The sequence below is a fragment of the Cryptotermes secundus genome, unplaced genomic scaffold (genome assembly GCF_002891405.2).
Source record: "Cryptotermes secundus unplaced genomic scaffold, Csec_1.0 scaffold21, whole genome shotgun sequence".
NCBI lineage: Eukaryota > Metazoa > Arthropoda > Insecta > Blattodea > Kalotermitidae > Cryptotermes > Cryptotermes secundus.
The window spans coordinates 79,789-103,169 of NW_019742548.1; the positions used below are offsets into that span (position 1 = coordinate 79,789).

Consider the following 23,381-nt stretch of genomic DNA (forward strand, 5'->3'; position numbering starts at 1 on the left):
TACAGTATAAAATGGATCTTAGGGAGATATGATGAGATGGTGTGGGTTGGATTGAGCTGGCTCAGGATAGGGACCAGTGGAGGGCTCTTATAAACATGGTAACGAACCTTGGGTTCTACAAAATGCTGGGAAATCCTTGAGTAGCTGCAGATTTGGCTTCTCCTCAAGAAGGTCTCAGCTCCATAAGTAAGTAAGTAAGTACATATGAAATCATGAAAGAAAATGCAGTAATTTATTTTTAATTAAGTCATAGTTGAATTTGAGCTTCGAAAAAGATGCTAGTTAAAATCAGTATAATAAAACAACAAATTTCACTGGAGCAGAAAATAAATTTGGTTGAATGTGAAATATTTGCAATACTCTTGTATGCTGCTACAGGGAGTATCAAAGTCACAGATTACTGAGCTTATAGAAATTAGACTTTAACACCAAACAAACCAAATTGCTTTGTTTACTTCATAAATACCTTGCATTAGGTTAGCAGTACTCAATTTCGGGTTTATGTTTTCTCAATAATAATTACAAAATATCAAATGTAACTTGTATCAAGTTCCATTTCCATCTCTGAATTTTTTCTTCTGTGTATTCTGAACAATACCAATGCCTGAATCTTTATTACATCGTCAATGACTAAGGTTCCTTATGGATATGCAGAATGTCCGTAAATGATTGATACATCTTCGTGGATAAAATACAAGGAAACTACAAAGCACACCCAAGAAAACCAGTAACAACGGAAAATCAATTTCTCAGAGATTTGAAAATTTGGCGGTTTGTCTCTGTATTTCCTATCTTTACCGCCAGGGTCCGCTATATTTAGAAACATTTAGATGTGACGTTACTTAAATAGTAGAAATTTTGTGTGATGGAGTGCCGAAAAGAATTACACTCAATAGTGTTCAGCGGGCCTTCAGAAAATGGTTTCGTAAGGGTCCACCTCCTCAAGCATCGATTCAGAGATGGTGTGACAACTTAGGAAACCAGGGATACATTTGTAAGAAGAAAAGCAGTGGCCGTCCTCGTGTGAGTGAAGAGGATGAATTGCGGTTTGAGGCCACATTCAATCTAAGCCCAAGGGAAACCGTTGTGAGTTACAGATGCCGGAAACGACCGTGTGGCAAGTTCTAGGCACACAGATTCCCACGAAACCAAACAAATTTTTCATGATTCACGAATTGGAGCTTGAGGATTTCCCGAAACGGAAAAAGTTTTGCGAGGCTTTGTCTCCTCACGCCCCAGAACTCACTCCATGTGAATTCCTTCTGTAGAGTTTTATAAAGGAAAAAGCGTTCGTGCAACCTTTACCACTGGATATTGATGAAATGAAGTTCAGAATTACCGCAGCTATGGAGACGATTGACAGAAACATGTTAGAAAGAGTATGGGATGACATGGATTACAGACTAGAGGTATGTCAGTTCATGAATGGAGCTCATATTGAACACTTTCAGGGTATGTAAAACTTCCAGAGTTTGTCATCCAGATGACATGAGTTATAGCTGTATAGCTGTAATACTTACGTTTGTATAACAAAAGTGCATCAATCATTTACGGTCATTCTGTATTTTGGAACACTCATATCATCATATAATTTGAAACTGGATGTAACCACATTAAATTTTTCTGTTCTTGCTCTCACTTGTTCAATGTTCTCAGGTGTGCAAATGGAACATGTTGGGCCAACGAACTTATTCACTGCATTATCACAAACACTGATATCATCAACTTACTTTATACTAGCATTACACAAAGGAATCTGGTCATGCCTTGGAAACTGAAACTCATGCTGAAGACATTTTAGCAAAAATGAAATGATTCACAGTCCAGTTCTACATGACTAATATGTAACCTGCATACCAAGACATTTTGGTGCACACAACATTGGTATTCCCCGCTTTAACCAGTTGCCAACAGCAGGAATGTGAATTAAGTCACAGCATGACATTATTGATAGCAATTACTTCTTTACTGTGGATATACTGAATTTTTCCCAACTATCCCACACCTTGAGAACCTCCTGGTTCTGCCATGTCATGTATCATTCTAGTAATGATATCTTTGCCATGGAAATTTTATTTCTTGTTCTTAACATTCTTTACATGGGACAATGCTTTTCCATATGTAAAATTATCCAGTGTATATGGATTGCACTTTTGTCATAACTTCCAACCTCTGCTCTCTTCTTTGATGGTCTTGTCCTTTTTATCACTGATTCTGACAGTCCTCGCTTGTTTTCCTGGTTCATTTTTAGTCATTTGCTTATTCCCATAGACATGTCAGCATAGAAAGAACTCTGTGGACAGTAATTTGATGTGACAGTTCACTTTCTTCACACTCTTTCACACATCTCTGCATGACATTACTAATAGCAGCTCTTTCTTTTCTGGGGATACAATGTTCTTTTATCCCTGACCATTCTGTACCTTGTGATTCTCATGGTTCTGTCATTGAAAAAACTGAGGTAACCATCAGTGCAAATATACCTACAGTTTAACAAACTTTCTTGAACAGTTAAGTTGAATAACAAATGTGAATATGTACAGTTGAAGAGTATGCTGAGAAGGTTACATACACGATGAGAAACAAACTCAAGTTGGTTCACTCTTCATAATACAATTACAGGAATCAACAGCTATAGAAAGTAGCTACCACTTTTCCTAACATTATAGTAAAGAACCATTATGTCACTGATCTTACTGGATTTGTGCAAAATTAATATGTGAGAATGACTCACAGACAGTCATAACCATGCCTGGGCTGGGTGGGGGGGCCAGAGAGAGAAACATTTGTACACATCCCTGCCTGCTGTCTCACACAACGGACCCAAACTTGGCCACATGTTAGCTAACAACCTGGGCTACATATCTTTCATATTGTGAGTAAAACTGTTTCATGGTGTATCAAAACCCTATTTTCACAGCCTCCATGCTTAGGAACAAAGCCAACCCAAGGTTCACAACAGTTTTATGTTGCACAATCTATGAATTTTAGTAGAAGTAGCAGTTTACATCGGAAATTATGATTGCTGGAACAAGTGAAGTTAAGAAAACCGGCTTAACTTGCCATGGAATCAGAACGAATGGCTGTATTTTCCTGTTGTTCACTTAACTGAATTAAATAGCTTGTTCCCTATTCTACCCATATAGGAGCTATTTATCCACTATTGGTGACTTGAGATGATCCAAAGTGAAACATAATTTGCAGTGTAAAATGGCATCTTCCATCAATACAGACGAACACACACCAAGCAATAATTCGTCAGTACATCTGCCTCCAAGTTGCAGTATCAGCCGAGAGAAGGAATGACTTCATTTACAGAAAGATATACTTGGCCTCAGAAATGATAGAAGGATCAAATTGGTAGGAAGGAACCATGTGACTTGGCATGATCAAGGATGGAAAGCAGGGGAGGAAATATCAATGAAGAAAGGATGGTAGAGCCTCACAGGGTGAGCTAATGAGGCTAGAGATCTGCCAGTATAGAGGACAGCTCAGTAGCACAGCTATCAATGAGCTGTGAGCTGTGAATATGCGATGGTGGGTGGGGGGAAGAGGGAGACGTGCATTACTTTCCCCATTCTCTCAGCTCCTGAACCGTAGTGGTGCCAATGGCAGTAACTAACTCTGACTAATTAGATCCAGGGAGCAGAGTACTTCTTGAGAAGTTAATAGTCGCTCAGGTACTCAGACATTCCTTGCTCTTTGTGGTAATATAATGTTCCAAACCTGCCAGGTCTGGGATGCTGTGTAACATTGTGCAGTATGCTAATGTTTTATGGTGAGGAGTTGTTACCCTCCCATCCAAGCACCATGCTGGAGGACTGCCCTCTGTTGGTTCTCCATGAGTATGTTCACTATATTTGCAGCTACTCTCCTGGGGACAGGTTGTGCTGAGGTGATCACAGGTGTACCTAACATGGTTGAACGTAATGTATTGATTGACTGTGTTCTCTGGATTATTCTGAATATCCACAAAACAGCAAAATTTTACTTGTGAAGGATAATCATACTGCTGTATATTTGTTATAGGCACAGCAAGTTGAAAAGATGAGTGTAGAAGATGGTGTGATCCAGCTGGAGGTGATCCTAACAGAAAGGCTAGATGGGCTGTATACGGTTAACTGCAGGTCCAATACTGTAGGACCTGTATCCTCAGGGAGCCAAGTGGCTCTCTTGATAGTTGACAGTAAACAGCTCTGTATTACAGACTACAAACCCAGCAATGTTAGTGTTGGTGTGGAGTTTCAGGTAAGTGAACCCTTTCATTAAAGGTCTCCAAAGATTGCAGTAATTTCTATTGTGGCAGGCAATATATATATATATATATATACAGGGTGTCCCAGGAGGAATGGACCAAACTTCGGGAGGGTGTTCCTTATGCTAAAGTATGCCGATATAACCCAAAACACCTATGTCCAAAGTTGAACGGTTACAGAGATAATGGCCCGAGAAAAGTATGGTCTTCTAGCGGATCCACGCACTATACCTGTCAGCTGTGACTGTTATCTGTTTGTCCTTGAGTGTGGTGCTGTAACACTAGCCGTAATCTCATGCACTACTTACAGAGGCTTACAGTGTATCTTGTGTCAGCGTCGTGAATGGTTAGTAAATTACGTGTAGTTGTGCGGTGTTGCTGAAATGCCTTTTGTGTTTTCACACGTTGAGTATTGTGATATGAATTTTGTGTGTGGATTTTGCGGTGGCAATGCACGTGCTGCTGTTGAAGAATACCAAAGGCGTTTTCCCGATCGAAGGATTCCATCTCGAAGTGTATTTACGCGAATTCACCAGACATTGCGTGATACTGGTTCTCTTGCAAGTGTTTCTGTGCACTCTGAAAGGGAGGATGTACGAATGATAGACACACGAGAGCACATTCTTGATATGGTTGAGAGAAGTCCACGTCTGTCCATCATAGAATCGCCTCTCGAATCGGCGTATCATGTATTCAGGTGTGGCGAACTTTACATGATGAAGAGTTATCCTTACCATGATCAAAGGGTACAACATCTGGAACCAGGTGACCATGCACAGCGTATGGATTTCTGCCACTGGATAAAAAGCTGATCCCGAACTGTTAAGAATCATTTTATTCAGTGATGAGGCATCTTTTACCCTGGATGGTGTAAATAATTTACGAAATGTGCATACATGGTTCCATAATAATCCACATGAGATAATGGAAACGAAATTCCAAAAGAGATTTTCCATGAATGTTTGTTTAGTACAGTTATGTAGTCTGTTTAAACCAGTATGCGCAGCCAGCCATATTACGTCAGTGCTTGCCAGTCATGTGTCATGTATAGTGCTTGGAAACCCTAAGGACAATTATGACATGGCGAGCGAGTATTTCGTACTTCAATTTTATGGCTTCACGTCACTCATAAGTTAGTTTGATGTTACATACATTATTAACATTACAGAATCCACATATTCCTGCCAGTTTTAATAAGTATTTTGTAATCAACAAGTGTGTAACACCGGTCAAAGTTTCACACTTCTCTGGCCATTATCTCCGTAACCGTTCAACTTTGGATGTAATGCCCCTAAGGTTACGTACATGTAGATATAGTTTTTGGGTAAAATTGGAATAATAGTAGCTAGACCGTAAGATTAAGAAACAGCCATGATGAAACGAACCAGGAAGCTTGGGTTTACAAAGAATTTAACAGGGAATGCCTGAGTCATTAGAATGCTAGCACGGCAGCGTAAAATCGCTGACATTGAGGAAGAAGTTATATGAAGTAGGTCATAAACACTATGGCGGGAGGAAAACGCTGAGTCAGAGGAGGCGGTAGACCCGAAAGAGTCAACCCCTTCTCGATGGGCAACCAATGAGGGGGGCCAAAATCACGTCAGCATGGGCAGGCCAACATACCCGGAACACGAAGAATCAGCAAAGAGAGGTTATATAAACCCTAGAAAACTTAATCAAAGAACCTTTTGCCTTTTGACTTTTGAATAATATTAAGTAACTTAGAGTTCAGGGCAGGCTATCGCCGAGAGAGCGATGGCCGTGAGTGTGCGCTGGTTGGTGATGGCGAGCATCTGTTTCCTTAGTTCAAGTAAGTGAAACCAACTTCATATAGCCATGAACATTAAGTGTGATAGTGACAATTGTAAAGTGTAAACCCCAGAGAAAGATAGTGCTGACTAGATGGACTAGGTTCATTCAGAAATACAGAGGCGTAGAATACCCGACAGTAGGGTGACAAGAGGTAGACTTAATGATGGCTGCAGGTTCATTATCCAGTGTAATACAACCGACGAACATCGGTAAGTGTGTATATAGTATGTATATAGTAACACAGGGCAATAGAATAGGATAGGCATGTGTATGAGTTTACTTTAACCTAGCAATTCCTTAAGTGTTACCCTCTTCCCTGACGACTCCAGGACCTCCCAAAGCTTCGGCGAATTACGAGTTAAGCCAGGACAGTGACGTAAGCAACGATAAGTTTACTAGTTTTCTTGATATAACAAGATGGTGGCAGCATACTAAACCGGGTGACAGAGCGGGATACTTCCATGCCCCCTGTCACCACGGCATAATAGAGGTGTAGCGACGGCATAACAGTGAAGACAGCGGTGAGATACCCGATCCACCCGTCGTAAGGACGTAAGAGCGTAACAGTGGTGGAAGCGGTGGGGGATTTACCTCCACGCCCCCCTCCACGACGTAACATTGGTGGCAGCGGTGGGATTCACGAACGGCACTCCGAAGAGACTGATGCCTCAAACCAGGGAAAAAAAGGCCTGAGAAGATTAACAAACCATTCGCCAGGGAGGCGGAAACTGAAGGAGCACAGATTGACGGTCGGCGAGCAAAGACCGCGACCATGGGAAAACGCAGTGAAGGAAACTGCGAGGAAGGCCAAGAGGGCCGCAGCCAGAACCTGAGAAAAAGAATCACCGCCCGAGGACAGAAGGACGAAAGAGCGCCGTAACGTTGGACATAGGTGTTTTGGGTTATATCGGCATACTTTAACATAAGGAACACCCTCCCGAAGTTTGGTCCATTCCTCCTGGGACACTCTGTATATATTACCTTCCTTATTACATATCTGCAGTTTTACTTCAGTATCATAACCCTCCATGATCAGCACAAAAATTACTGTACATGACTAGTGAGTTGTGTATGCACCTTCCTTGATTCTGAAACAGTCATGTATTTCTCTTCTCCCTTATCATTATCCACTTTTCTTATTGTAAATAACTTTTTAATCCATTAAACATGTTACTGGAAGGAGACAAAAGAGTTATTTTATGAATTAAAGCATACGAATGAAGGTCAAGTGAAAGAAAGCCAAAGAAATTCCATTATTTTGAGGACAAGTTGGAAATTATGAACTGGTATGATAGAAGTAAAAGCAACATATGCACACTGAGTGATTCTGCAACAAAAATCGTTTGCAGTAGTGCTTATACAATTTACAGGAATATTCAGTCAACCATAAATCCTAGTGTTATTGGAGTCACAAAATTGTGATCAGACATAATTCAGAGATTGCAGAGGATGTACATGGCTCAAGCATCAGAGCCACCAGAATATGCCTTTATCTTGAGTGGATGTTTGGGAGAAGGTGATTAATTTATTGTAAGATCTAATTCCTAATGAACCAACACCTTTGTTACTCTTTGGAATTGGTTCGACTGTTAGTAGTCATGCATTCCTGAAGATTTTAGGAGGGATAGAGCTGTAGTTCATGTTGGCCATAAAGAATTTTCATTCAAAGCAGCATCTTTGGAAGAAGGTTAACATTAAAGCAGATATTATATTTAAGCGTCCTGTTACACTCTATACAATATATGATATAAATTCTGTCCTAAGTATAACAGTTTATTGTAGGTCTTTGGTTTTGCCTTCTTCTACAGTACATGTAGACACAGAATAACGCCTTACAGTGCTGAAAACAAGAAGTAGCCGCTGCAGCACTATAGACATGGGGCAAGTAACCCTGAGAATTTTAATTTTAAATTTAAAATTTGAAAAAATTTTAAAGGAGTTTTCTAAATTGGAACTGAAGATTTTAAAAGTGCCAGTTCATGAATGTCAAAATTGTCGTGTGTGGGTGACAAAGATGATGTACGAATCAGACAAATAGCAGTGAAGTAGATCCTGTTAGCCAATTGGGAAGACCTGTGTGTTTTTAAATTTTAAACTGGGTGCAGTGTAACAGCTACATGAGCGTATACACCTGATGATGGCCGTTTGCAGCCAAAACATGTAGTGTAGAAGAAGGCAAAACGAAAGACCTACAATAAATTATTACACTTAGGACGGAATTTATATCATATATTAAAGCAGAAGTTTAAACTTGTTGAAACATATATATTCTGGAAGTTCATGCTCAAGTGCAGTACTGTTTCTATTGAGGAGAAGGCAGTGCACTGCTAAAGACTGCTGCACACTGCCCTTTGGAGTCAACACTATCAGGGGACTATCATTGTGTGTTCCTAAGAAATTGCTCAGTTACTGAAAGAATGGGCCATGGCCGGCACATAAGGCTGACAACCTTACCACCATCTCTGAGCCGATTGTCTAGATAATGTGGGACCCTCAACGTCTCACAACCCTATGGGCATTCATGGCCTGTTAACAGGGATAGCTTTACTTTTTACTTCTTTTATGGGCTATGTAAGAATAAGTTTATGCTATAAGGAGTGCTGAATAATGTTGGTGACATGCAGTGAATACTGTAAAAAATGAAATATTCTGTTTAAAACTATCATTCTACAACGTGCTGTCAGTGTTCAGCCAAATGTTACACTGAAATATTCCATTTTTATTGTAGTCTTATGGGTTATGGTATCACGTAGCTTGGTAGATGGTTACTAATGTTTCAGAGGAACATAATAACTCCATCTTAACTGAAGACTGTAGTGCCATAACTCATAAGACTACAGTATCAGCCTTCACTACCACAAGCACCTCAATCGTCATACCATACAACTTCTCCAGCCCATTGGTCAAGGTTTCACAGCAACTGCTAAGGCTTATTACAAACCTTCTGCAGGCTCATCAGGGAGTGTGTTGCAGTTGTGTGCTCAGAACCAAGGAATTCCTGTGTCAGTTTAACATTAAGATGGCATTTAATAACATTTTTGATACTTGAGATGAATTCACTTCACGCCATATGGATACTCTGGCAAAAAAATCAGAGGCTTAACACTGGGAAATGCTGCTACTAATGCAAGGGAAGCCAGTAACCCTATGACACTGGATTTGAGGCAGTCAACAAGGAAACTATGGATGAGTTGTTAGAATCAAACTTTGACTAACTGTGGACCAAAAATTATCTGGCTCTGGAGAATGGTATAAGAGAGAAATTACAGTTGATTGAAGTATAGAGTCAATATGGAGTCACAGTGAAGACCATGTCTCAGTATTTAAACTGACTTACAGAGCCATGGCCTCATCAACGTATACTGAACAGCCCACATTAGAAATTGTATGTGCAAGACAGGGCTGAAAATGCTCCAAAATGTTGCAATGATGTTTACAGTAAGAAGATGGAGTTTGCTATGTTTGCATCATAATTCAGCATGAGTTTACCCATACTCATGCAGCTCCTAGTAAAGATTTATTAATGTTAAATTAACATCACTATTCTCTTATGTTTAATTAATTATTTTTCTCATGGTGTGAGACTGAGTCCACTTGGTACTGCGGCCACTGTTTGGCCAATTGTACCACTTGCAGATGATGGATGATGATGGTTGTGGAGCAGTTGGTGGAATGTGAATTGGCAAGGGAAACTAAAGTACTGCAAGAAAACGTACCCCAGTGTCACTTTGTCCACCACAAATCCCACATTACCTGACCCAGACTTGAACCTGGACCACTGCAGTGGGAAGTCGGCAACTATCTGCCTGAGCTATGGCACAGCAATATATATTTAATTTTTACTGCTGTTTTGTCTTTATGTGTGTATAATATAAACTCTGTCATAAATGTAACACTTTATTGTAGTTCTTGTCCCCTTTCTTTCACACTACATGTTTCGGCCGTAATCAGCCATCATCAGGTGTATTTCACTTCACCTAGCTGTCTTGCTTTGAGCACAACTTGCGTGTTATTTTGTGCAGGCTCTCTGTGTGCGTGCCACTGCTTTTCTTTAATACATAGAACGTATTAACCTGCACAAAATAACATGCGAGCTGTGCTGAAAGCAAGAGGTAGCCACTGCAGCACATATAAGCACAGAGCAGGTATCTCTGTGATTTTGGTTTTTAAATCTAAATTTAAATTTTAAATATTAAAGCTAAATGATAATTTAAAATTTTAAACCAATCGACGTGAGAATATTCATAAAACAGAATTGACAAAATGGACAAGGGGAGTTTTGGAATATCGGGTGCCGATTGATGACAGAAAATGAACAATTGGAAATCTGGAATTTAATGAAATGAAATACACCTGATGATGGCCGGTTGCGGCCGAAACATGTAGTGTGAAAGAAAGGGGACAAGAACTACAATAAAGTGTTACATTTACGAAGGAGTTTATATTATACATATAGAAGTGTGGAATATAACAGGATGCTTAAATATAATATAGTCTTTATGTGTATTAAAAACAGATGTATATTTTTAATAAATGTGGTAATTTAACCTTGAAATTTCACTTTTGTGAATTTTGGCACGCAGCCTCTATATTGCTCGTTAAAAGATTCTATTTTATGTGAATTTTGAATATTCAGTGGTTTTCAGGAAGGAAACTTCTATTTATGAAAGGGTCAGTGTCTTCAGACAGGAAACTAAGGCAGAGTTATGAGTAATAATGAAACTATGAAAGTTGGATATATTTCAAATGTTAAAAATTTTCTAAAAGAAACAGATAGAGCAGCATTCGTTATATTTCTTTTCATGAATTTGCCTTGCAAGATATTGCCAAATGAGACACATTGTACCTATTTTTCTGCAAAAGTCCTGAAATATTATATATTCTCAAAGGGTAAGTTAGTGATTTGGTCACCAATGTTTCAGGGTGTTTTATGTCTTTTGGTTTACAGATGGAACTGACAATACCAGCAGTTGTTCAGAATAGTAGTGTACTGTGCTATGTGCAGAAAAAAGGCCAACAAATTTCTGAAGTTATACAAGCTGAAGAGGTGACAACAGGTCGTGTCAAGTGCAGACCCTACACAGCTCAAAGAGCAAGTCGCATGGAATGGGGAGCTGCATATACCTGGGATGCGGCTATTGACAGGTAAATCATCGAGAACTTAATGCCATCGTATTGTGATGTGACGGCTAAAAGCCGGAATAGTGAAACAAGAAGACATGGTCAGTGCTAGGCAATGGCACAGTAAATGTGTTCCTGTGGCAGCAGGTACTGACACAGTTATAAAGGATGCTATGTTTTCTGTGTGGCCCTTGCTGAGGCTATATAGTGAGGGCCAGCAGCAGCCAGTTAGTTCGTTAGTTGCAAGTGAACAGTGGCACTTCGAGGCTGGCCATGAGGAATCTCCTTGGTTAGCAACGGATAGTGATGACAGAATAACAGACAGAAAATTTTGTGTGTGCTGTACTAGTAATGAGTTATAGAGTGTGTAAATTAGTTGGGCACATGGTAGTACAGTTGGTTGAGGCACTTCACTACAAGCTGGAAGGTTGCGGGTTCGAATCCCTATGAAGTCATTGGATTTTTTCAGTTTACCTAATCCTTTCAGCCTCTAACAGAAATCAGTAGCAGGAATATTCGTGGGGTTAAAGAACAGCTGTTGTGTAAGGCTGACAGTCTCGCTACCATCTGTGAGCTAATTGTCTAGAAAATGTGGAACCTCAATATCTCACAACCTTAAGGGCCTCCACTGACTGTTACAGGTATAGCTTTACCTTTTTTTTTATTAAAACCATCATTACACAACTATATTAAGGTCAGTGCCAAGTTTGACTCTGCTACATGTTTTGGCTACCAAAAGCCATAATCAGGCAAATATATGGCTAACACATATACACCACTGAACTGCAGTACTAGTAAGATTGGATACAATAATATTAATTATATTAAAATACTTGGCATAAAAGTACAATAAATTAGACTATATAAAATGGAAGTTACAGTATGAAACAAGATTATAATTCTTCAAGTGATGCTTTACATCATAGAGTCACTCGTTGGTTTTTGCAATTTTGTTGTGTTTCCACGGACAACGTAGAGTGTTCTATATTTTGTGTATATATAATAAATTGTTTTGGAGGCTCATGATGTAGATGTAGTAATATTAATGTTAATCTGAAAATGATATGAGAGTAATAGTATTAAATTTTGTTATAATTAGCAATTGATTTTGGTATTAAAGATATAGTGTATTATTTACTTACTATTTAGTTGGTGCCTCATCTTACAAAGTATTGTCCGTTCTGTAGGGAATGTAAACAACGACTGATTTGGTGATGTACAGGTATGTTAAAAGTCAATGCAAAGGAGGGAGGGGGTAGGAAGTTAGAGATAATATGTACGTGGAAGTGGTGGAAGGGGGGAGGGGGCTATGGCTGTATATTATGTTTTGTGTGTATCAATGATGCATTGACTAAGCACTGTATGCTTAGATTCTCTAAATGATGACCCTTTGAGACTGTCTTTCAGATTTAAGTCTAACAGGAACAGAAATTGCATTCTGGTCCATTATGGGACAATGTATGATCATCCTAACAACCAAAATTGGTCTTGGTGGTTCTCTTTGTGTACATAATAATAGTATTACATGTACACCAATTGCTAGACAACATCTTGACAAACAAGTTCCTGCGAAGACAGATTCTTGGCAAACAGTCTGTTGCTAGGTTACATAACGATAGAAGAGGCTGTGTTTTCTATGTCGTTTGCACTGAGCAGCAGTGGTAAAATGGGGTTATGCAACCTGTTTCCTAGCAACAGTTCAGTAAAGAAACATCCACACAAGCAGTGATGTTATCGACAATAGAGACGGTGTTTTTCATGGGGTCTGTACATAGTGCTTATTAGAGAAGTGAATGCAGTGACAGAGTAAGTTCAAGGGGCAGTTACGAGTCAGTTGTAAGCTGGAGGAGTGAGTACAGAAGAAGTCTAGTTCCGAGGTTCCAGAGTGACTGAAGACGAAATAGCAAGAAGACTTCTTAGTGATATGAATTCCTAGTTTCTGTGCTGAGATTCATTGCTAGGAGATGACTAGTGAAGACTGGGAATCCTCGTGTGTGTGTGTGTGTGTGTGTGTGTGTGCAGTGGTTAACTGGAAAATGTGTAAATCAGTGATAGCATTGTATTTAAGTTTGATTAAGAGAACTTGTAACCAAGGTGCTAATAAATCCAATCATCTGAACTAGAACCCACTATTTTTGTCATGTGTACCATCCTACACATGACCATAACCTTCAAAGAGAAATGTCTGTTTGGCAAGTCTTAACTTAACTTAAAAGCAGATTCAATTCCAGTGTTTGACTGAGCCGAGACAATTCTGAAGTTCAGGCTAAATAAAGGAGAATTCTGTGAGGTGTTGTACATCAGAATATGTGCTTTGTGCTTAAATGGCCCTCTACTCTTGTACTTTCCTCCTCACTCCTATAGGTTTTCTTAGGTCTCTTGCTCTGGTGTGTGTCTGTATCACTTTCTTCTATGCTTGTCTTACTCTTTGACCTTGACAGTGGAGGCAGTACACTCCTTAAAAACGTTAGTAAACTTCTGTGACACTACATGATGTAACAGTCCTGCTGTCATCTGAACCTCAAAACTCTATACAGTTATACTGTTATACAAATCTCTGTTGTGCGTAATGCATTTTTCTGAGAAACTGCTTTTGAGAACATTTAACTTGTAATTTACTAATAGTATAGATTAAAATACAGTTCTGAACCAGCAATTTGAGTCTGATTATGTTTTGGTAGGCTGAAGTGATTGAAGTGATTGAAGGAAAAACTCTGAACACTGGCGTATGAAGTATCTGAAAATCTTCATTGGAAGGCCTTCGTATAAACTGTGTGGGAACCTGTTGGCTTTGAGCAGGAAACAGCTTAGGCTGTTAACAGGGATTTTTTTAATTGCTAGTTGGGTGGGACTAAGTCCCTTGTACTGTGGCCACTTCTGGCCTATTGTACCAGCCCCAGATCATAGGTGAGGGTGATTGTGGAGCAATTGGTGGAATGAAGATTGGCAGGGAAAACCGAAGTACTCAGAGAAAACCTGCCCCAGTGCCACTTCGTCCACCACAGATCCCACTTGACCAGACCCGGGATCGAACCCGGGCCGCCACGGTGGGAAGCCAGCGACTAACTGCTTGAGCTATGGCGCGGCCAACAGGGTTCTTGATAGGCCAGTATATATTGTGGTGGCATTTAGATATTAAAAGTCTGTAGGAAATATCCAAGAGCAGAAAAAGCCAGCAGGTCTTCTGCTATCTTATGTATTGTCAGTGCTCACATAGATCTTCTTATATGCATGGTTTGAGTTGGTTTTAGCTTTACAGTTAGGGTTCTTTGAAGGGCCCTAAGAAGATCAGGGGTGTACAGTGAATGTATTAGTGGTCAGAGTGCTTGGGATGACTGAAATTGTCCCCGTAACTCAATACGAATAAAAATTGTCTGCAACAGACCATTGTGGGACAACGTAAAATTTACAAGACAAGTTTTTATTGTAGACCCACAATATGAAATTTCATCTAAATTTATCAAGTGATACAGAAACTGGAACACACAAACTGATTAACAAGTGATCAAGTTGGAATTTCAGAACAGAGAATGAAAGTGTTAAATATACATGAGATTTAATATTCTATAGAGAAAGCTGCCCATCTCCAGTAGAACTGATAGCAGTGGCTCCTCCACCTGTCATACAGCTGGCTCAGTTCTGTGATGGTCTGCGAAAAGTCTGCATTGAGTTTGATCACAATGTGGATGGATCTGAGAAGTGTTCTGATATTTTTGCTCCGGAGACACTTGCACTGCTTGGAGATGGTAAGTAATGCTGTAATTATGGTGAACTAAAATTGATACAGTTATTGCGTTTTTGGACATTATCCATCGTCCTGTTTCTTATTTAAAACACAGTGTTTCGGAGATCGGATTCTGTCTCCGTCTGCAGGTAAGAACCTACTCAGTTGTGCCTAATTGATGGAGCTAGTCCCTATCTCCAGACACCAGCACCAACACGAGATAAGGTATATGAACCAACCACAACACAAATCATCAGTAAGAATTAAGACATACACAAAAGAACACAAAAAGAAAATTCCACACACATGAGGCCTAGCACCTATGTCCATGCATTATTTAAGGGTCAGTGTTGATAAAATCAGAGACTTCCAGATCATAAGCCATCACTAGGGAAATAAATTCTTTGTATAGTACCAAAATGAAAACAAAATTTTCCGACAGATCCTACACTGGATGGTGGTGTAGTTTTCTGACTTCTGGCGCAACAGTGGGAGTAAAGATGGGAGTGATGTCCAAGATGGGTTGTTAATATGCCATCATCACACAGTTTTAGATCTTATTTAGAACTGATAACTGTATTTAATGCATGCATCAGTTTTTGTATATATGAGTATCAGTGTTATATGTAATTTTTGTCCCTTTTTGATAATGTATTAATTTGTTTTTGAAGTGCAGTGTGGACTTTTGTAATTATAGAATTCTGACTGCTTCATTTGGTCTCTAGCGACTTTATCAGATGGACAGATTTCAAGAAACGTTTGCCATGAGCGGACTAATAAAATTTCTTTGCTTGTGTCTGGTGGAGCACAGGGTCAAGGCAAAGGCTGTGTTGTCTTGTTCACTAACTGGGCATGTCACAGATGGCGGGTGTCATGATTGAGGAATTTGCAATGATGGTTTGAAAACGAAAATATAGGTGTTCAGAGAACAAGCATGTTTTAGTGCCACTTTGAAACAAACAAGCAAGCAAACAACGAAACATTTTTTTAATACACAAAACACAAGACACTTAAGACTGAAATGCAGAAGAATGCATTGTTAAAGAGGTGCTATTGAAGTTTGGGGGCATGGAGCTGTATTACAAAGAAATAATAATAAACATAACACATGGTCAGTGGATATTACTTACTTTTTCAGGTGCAGACTGCAGTTATGTGGCCAACCGCCTTATTGTCACTCTAGGATCAAACCCAAACATACAAGGGAACTCGGAGTTACAGTTACTGGAAAACAGTAAAGTATTCCGGGAGCAGTCAGATCTATCACTCACAGCTCCTGCATCTGGAAAAGTAACTGTTATACCACCAGATCCAAAGGTATAATTTACATTATCTTAATACACAGTGACATAAATTTTTTCACAGAGCAGTAGTTGAGACAGTGAAATGTACTTAAACTGTCATTAACACTATATAAATGACTATTTACAAGAGAGCAGTTTGTTATCAAGAGCAAAAGCAGGAAATATTTTAGTTGACACATATTGCACGATCATCTTGTAAAAAATATCCATATACAAATTATATAAAATATAAGATTTACAGAGGGCGAGGAAATGTTACGAAACTCTTAAAAATATAATTTAGAATTTGGGAATTTTCAGGAAAGGTTAAAATGATGTTATATCAAAAGTATTACTTACTTGTTTTCACATATAGAACAGCAGTTGGGTTGCGCTCGAGAGATATTAACAAGTCATAAGTAGATATGAAGATTGAAGACTGGAGCATTAAGAAACACAAACGAATAAAATCCAAAATTTGGATGGCAGCTAAGACTGGAAAGCAGAAGCACTCCTAGAAACCTGTTGAAATGTAGGGCACATTGCTATGGACATGTTTTATGAAAGGGGATCAATTGTATTCCATTGTAGATATCAGAAATGAATTTGTGAAGTTAGCAGATTCTAAGAACTAGGTTGAGAAATGTAGACAAGGCAGATAAACAGATGAGAGTTGGGATAGAGAGAACATGATAAAAGAGGAGTGCATGTGGGATGAGAGACAAGTAACCAGTGAAGTCCCAGGTCAGAGATGAAGACCTGGAATGTGATTATGGGCTGCCTGATCAGGACTGTTGGAACCTCAAGGGAATTTGGTAGATGAGTCTGCAGTAATTGTAGAAAGTTGATTATCAGGGAGAAGTCAAAGAAAGTCAGAGAGAAACTTGCTCTTGTGCCACCTCATCTATGAAAAATCTAAAATTAAGCCACCTGGGATCGAATCATGGCTTCTGCAATCAGAAGCCAGCATCTAACTGCCTAAGCCATGGCACTACCATGACATTTATGCATTGTGCTATAATTAGAAACCTGTATTAGACACTGTAAGTCATTTTCATTACAAGAAATTATACTTTAACAAATTAATGTTTATGTGTGCTGGTCTTTTTGTAATGTACAGGAATATACACCATTACCACTAAAGGCCATGTCACAGAATGAATTGTGACATGTTTAGATTTGTTGAGATGGATGTGCTCATTTATTCTATTATGTACATAGGTAAGTCAATAAGTAAGTTACAAATGGATATAGAACTTAAACAAATAAGAGTACTGATTTGAAAAATGCTTTTATTTCTCAACATAATCTCCCTGTACACTGAAGCACTTGTCCCATCGTTTCACACGCCCCTGAGAACCAGCAGCATAAAATTCTTTGGGCTGCTGTCGAAACTAAGCGGTGACTGGGATCATGAAGACATACTGCTCACTTCATTGCAGCCTCAAGGACAAACCATGAATGCTGACTCTTACTGTAACATCCTCAGGAAACTTCATAAGGCCATTCAATGGAAGCGACCAGGACTCCTCACCAAAGGCATGTTGTTCTTGCATGACAACGTGCATCCCAATACTGAAACCAAGACAAATGAGACACTGCGAAATATCAGGTGGGAAGTCCTCGAGCATCCTCCGTGTAGCCCCAACTTTGCTCCAAGTGACTTCCATTTGTTCGACCTTCTTAAACATCATCTTTTGGCTGAACACTTTCCCGACGATGAAGCTGTAGAAAGCGAAGTCACCACCTGGTTCCTACAGCAGCCCAAAGAATTTTATGCTGCTGGTGTTTAGGCTTGTGAAATGATAGGACAAGTGCCTCAATGTACAGGGAGATTATGTTGAGAAATAAAAACATTTTTCAAATCAGTAACTCTTATTTGTTTAAGTTCTGTATCCATTTGTAACTTATTTATTGACTTACCCTCATATATTGTGCTCTATGCTTTTGTTGTGATATATTTCTTCTTTTGTAACCTGACTTTAGCAATGAGAGACTTACAAACTGAGCCCCTGTATGTTGTTATTGTGTGAGCAGTCAGCATACTACCAGTGTCCCTTTCCTGTACAGATGACATATGGCAATACTTAACAAATAACAAATCTCAGCTTCAGAGCCATTTTGCTGTTCTTTCTGCTCTTCGTTCCTCCCCAGCTATTTCCAAGCTATTGTATTGGCTCATGTATCGTCACTGTTCCTTTTGAATATTTTTGTGCTTGGATTACTATATTGACTGTTGTAACTATAGTAGAAGTTTAAATGCTCCTGTTACTTTGAAGGTGAACATTGCAACTTGCATGGAAATTGTGTTTAAAAAGAAGAGCAATCTTTAGTTGGCACAAGCAGTTCACGGGTGATATGCAGTTGAGGCAGCCAAGAAGCTTAGCCACCTCAAATCACTTATCTCATGCAGAAGAGATAGTGAATTAATAATGTTGAATTGGAGGAGGTTATGCTGAAGTTTTACACTTACAGTTCCATAAGGAAAAAGGCCTGCATTTTACAACAAAACATAACTTCTTTGTCAGAGCAATGCCAGGCAGCATGCACAGACTTGTGTGCACACACCTCCGGCAGTGGGTATACATGGAAGAAGAGTACTGTGAACTTTATTGGACTTGTAACCTCATTTGGCATTGGCATGTTGCACAGTCCAGCTTGTCAAGCATTGCAGTTTTTCAGTACTAATACTATTACTTTCAAGTTTCATTATGGTTGCCAGACATATAGAAATTTGAGATTTCTGATCCCTCTTTCCTGATGAAAACTTTTATAACCATTCACTACAAGTAGAGTCAATATAAATTATGTTATATTTAAGCATCCTGTTGCACTCTACACTTCTATATGTATAATATATAATGCGACAAATAACTTTAGGCCTTATTTGATATAGCAATTTTATTTCACATTCGCTCTTACAATCACACAAATTACAGTCTGACAATTACTGCCATCGGCAGTATCACAAATACTGTACTGCAATTAACTGGTGACTGACTCGTAACTAGAGAACTCAAGAACTAACTGTGAATAGCCTTCGCTGCTCCTTATTTAGCCCCGTTCTGGACAACACAGAAAACAGTCACGTCACGGGCACCACTGTTGTCTGGCGCCGTGTATGCAGGTGTTATGTAATGGGTACTGCTGTTATTACCGTCATCTCTCGCAACCATTGTTTACCCGCTTTGCCTAGCAACCGCTGTTTACTCGCGTTGCATAACAACCAGTGTACTGGGACTCGGCTCACTTCGGCTCCGCTTGGCACGTCACGGCTGGCGGGGAGGTAGGGGCGTCATCCATAGCGCAACATGTCACAATATAAATACCGTCGTAAATGCAACATTTTATTGTAGTTCTTTGTCTTTCTACTTACACACTACATGTTTTGGCTGTAACTGGCCATCATCATTTTAAATTTTAAATTACATGCAGTGTAACAGCTATGTAAACGAAATACACCTGATGATGGCCAGTTATGGCCGAAACATGTAGTGTGTAAGAAGAAAGACAAAGAACTACAATAAATTGTTGCATTTATGATGGTATTTATATTATACATATAGAATTAAATTATGTTAATTAAGATCAATAAAGTACAAGCTATAAGTTATAAGTAAGGAATAAGCAGTCACATTTTTGCATTTAGAAAGTGTCATAGGCATATTCTTGCTGTGTGGACAGAATGTAGAATTTGCAACGCTTTCTAGAAGTCCATGATTTATTTAAACCGTCTTGCAGTGCATACACTTATCTATCTCCTTCTCTCACTCGCACTACATGTTTCGGCATAATAATGCCATCTTCAGGTGCTTACTCATCCACGCCAAACTAGTTCATTGCATGCCTTGTCCTCACATTAAAATAACTAAAATATATATCTATCATATATATTGACAAATGTCGAACGTTAAAAATATTAAAATTGTTCAGGATTCCACATTGCTACGTCACACCTCACTACGCCAGTCACGCCCATTCTCCTCTGTTGGAGCACTCCTTCACTATTGTGTGTGTGTTGTGCTTTTGTTGTGTCTTGCTCCTGTGACTGCGTGTGTTATACTGTTGGGCCTGCTAGAAGTTTAGCTGTTCAAGCTACGATGGCATGTCTTTTGGAAACCTGAGATTTGACAGTTAGTGCAAGCTATAAATCCATAGCAGGAGGACCACAGCCTCACGCCAAGCTGATTACAATTGAGAAGCTGTTGAAATTTCATTTGAGTCTTTTAAGAATTAAAATTGTGCAGCAAGTCTGCATCATTTGGAAATGTAAATTTCTGGTGAACTCCCAAAGTTTAAACTGGACCAATAAGGCTTGCTTATGTTTCTTTCATACTTTTGTTTCAAATCTGGGTGTTACATGAAATATGTTCAGACATAAAGAGAAATAAACTAAATGGAATTGAGAAAGTTATTCAGTGAAAGCTCTTTTAGATTTGCATTATGAACTTTGTGGTAAGCAGCATAACTAATACAAAAAGGAACATGTGAAATACAGTAGAACGTGGTTATAACGTCATCAAAGGGACCTAAAAATAGTGTCGTTATAAACGAATGTCGTAACCGAAATGGGCACTTCCACAGTAGCCTTATGTTAGTCACGTAAAAATCTACCAAAAACTGAGTTAAAATGTTGCATTTTTTAGTGAAATACATAGTTAAGTACAGACTAACGTAACATTAACGTGGAATTGCCCAAATGTGTAATATCAAAGACATATTACAGCGCTTTTCACTGACAATACACACCGCACTAATACTGTATATTAAAGGTAGGCCTACTCACCAAATTACAGTAGATTACATCAATTGTTGTGCCTTACTGTACCTAGATATGAGTACAGTAATCAGTTATCTTCATCTGTTTCCTGTTACTTGCCTATTCATAAAAGCAAGACACTTTCTCCAAAAGCCAAGCAGGACAAAAATAGGATTAATTTATAATAATAGGCAGATCCTTTTTTGAAATCCTTCATGCATTTATTACATTTTATAACACATTTTCATGGATGCACAACAAACTCCCACCCCAACAAAAACATTCAAGTCAGCCACAACCAGCAAACCAAACAAAGCCATAAGACATTCACATACAGGTCAAGGACACCTGAATTAAAACATATGGTTAATCCACGTAACCAGAAGTAATCTGAGGCAACCACACAATAGAAACTAACAACTTTACAGTGAGCAGCAGATTCCTTAATGACAATAACCTGTACACATGAAGATGGTCTGTTATGCTGAAACATTTAGTGTCAGTGAAGAAAAACAAGAGAATTATAATCAAAGTTGCACATAGATAGCATAAAAGCAAAACACATAGTCAGATCAATTATTAAAGCTACAGACAAGTTTTTCAATTTCAGATCCTGGTTGTCATATCTTGCCTATCAGGTTTATTTTATGTTTCACTCTGTCACATGTGCTGCATTTGCATGGTTGCAAGGTCACATGATGTGTAACATACAACAGAACAGTACTCACTCTAATGTCTCGTATGCAGTGCCTTCCTGTGAATTCCTCACACTCAAATTTTATACTGCTACTACTTCCATTTAGACTTTGGTGATCAGAATTTTTACTGGTATATTTCATTTGCAAGAAAGGAATTAATATAATAAATATAAGGGATATTACCTTTTTCTCAATTGTCCAGTGAGAAATGATAGTCTGTAAATTTTGCAATTGTATATGGCTTGTTCTTATATGATTGTCTGTATTAAATTTTATTGCCATATCAGACTAGTACTCCCCAATTTGAAGTGGAAGCACCAAAGTTAATCTGCCCAGATGCCCAACTTGGCAGTGCTCTAGGTCGCAGCTCTGTGATGCTGGATGCTTCCTCAACTAGTACAAGCACATCTCCACCTCAGGTCATAAGGTAATTGATTCTTCTCTTGTCCTGTGTAAAGTGTATTTTATGTTTGAAACACTGTCGAGGAAGTTGTGGATAGTCAGCATAATTTAGGGAACAAGGTATTGTGTTATATTTGTCCAAGCTGCTTGTTTATTTAAATCTTATCGATCTTTTTAATCTTACCATACTGTATTCGCTATCACAATGTAGTCATCATCTGTTGTGATCTATGTGTTGTGGAAGTGAAATATGCCAGTTTCACTACAAGAAGATGCAAGCATGTTTCTCCACCACATTCTGGTGTAGGGTCTATACAAAGCAGCTTGACCACCTGATGCCTGCAGATCCCTTGCTGATTCCTTAGAATCCTCTAATATTTAGATTGTGACTAACCTTGCAGTTAATGATGTAACTAACACAGTCTTTTGATTTTCCGCAGGCATTGTACAAGAAACTCACTGCCATCAAAATCCACTCTCACAAGATCAAACTGATACAAAGCAGCTTGACCACCTGATGCCTGCAGATCCCTTGCTGATTCCTTAGAATCCTCTAATATTTAGATTGTGACTGACCTTGCAGTTAATGATGTAACCAACACAGTCTTTTGATTTTCCACAGGCGTTGTACAAGAAACTCACTGCCATCAAAATCCACCCTCACAAGATCAAAATGAAAATGAGAATTTTTATAACTGAAGCTAGTCCTTGAATCAGGTGTTTAGTTGAGTCAAAGAAAGATCCTGTTTTGGAGGAAATTAACAATATTACAATAAACTGAGGTTCTTGTAATTTGTTCTCTCTCATAGGTATATGATTCATCAAATTACATAAAACTTTCATCAGTGTACTCGATAAGTTGTTTACTTCCCTAAATGTCTTTGTCTGGGATGCATCTTACATGTATGGGATGTGATGGAAAAACATATTGCATGTAACTAAATTCTTTATACTCGTAGTTCACTATTATCTCTACAAGAGAATATGCAGTAAAATTGTTAGAAAATATTTAAAACTTAAAACACATGAAACTTATAAAACCTTAAATAATCTGCGGACACAAAAGTTTCAATAGTGAACTCTGGTCATACTAAATCCTACTGTTTTCAATTATGGAAAAATAAATTACCCCTAATAATATTACAAATGAGAACTTCATTCTCTGGGTAAGTGGATTAGATACTTTTGTGTTGCTGGGATGATGGTGGTGAATATCGATAGTTACCATCTCGTATCTTGCGATACTGCAAACTTAATTCTTTTTGGTGATGTGTGCAGTCCAGCTGGTCATGCATTCAAGGTGTGTCAGTGTTGATATTTTGATTAT

General features: G+C 38.8%; 1 protein-coding gene across 6 annotated transcripts in view; it reads left to right on the forward strand.

Moving 5' to 3' along the window:
• LOC111873237 overlaps positions 1–23,381 on the forward strand; it is a 123,365-nt gene that overhangs the window by 19,314 nt on the left and 80,670 nt on the right. For 3 of the 6 annotated variants that reach the window (XM_023867777.2, XM_033755016.1, XM_033755018.1), the window contains exons 6-10: positions 4,030–4,248; positions 11,016–11,212; positions 14,759–14,934; positions 16,051–16,229; positions 21,940–22,079. In XM_023867777.2, the coding sequence (XP_023723545.1) occupies positions 4,030–4,248; positions 11,016–11,212; positions 14,759–14,934; positions 16,051–16,229; positions 21,940–22,079 (911 nt within the window). Of the gene's footprint in view, positions 1–221; positions 3,681–4,029; positions 4,249–11,015; positions 11,213–14,758; positions 14,935–16,050; positions 16,230–21,939; positions 22,080–23,381 lie in introns of those variants that run through there. The other 3 variants (XM_023867779.2, XM_023867778.2, XM_033755017.1) reach the window with 3 other exon arrangements.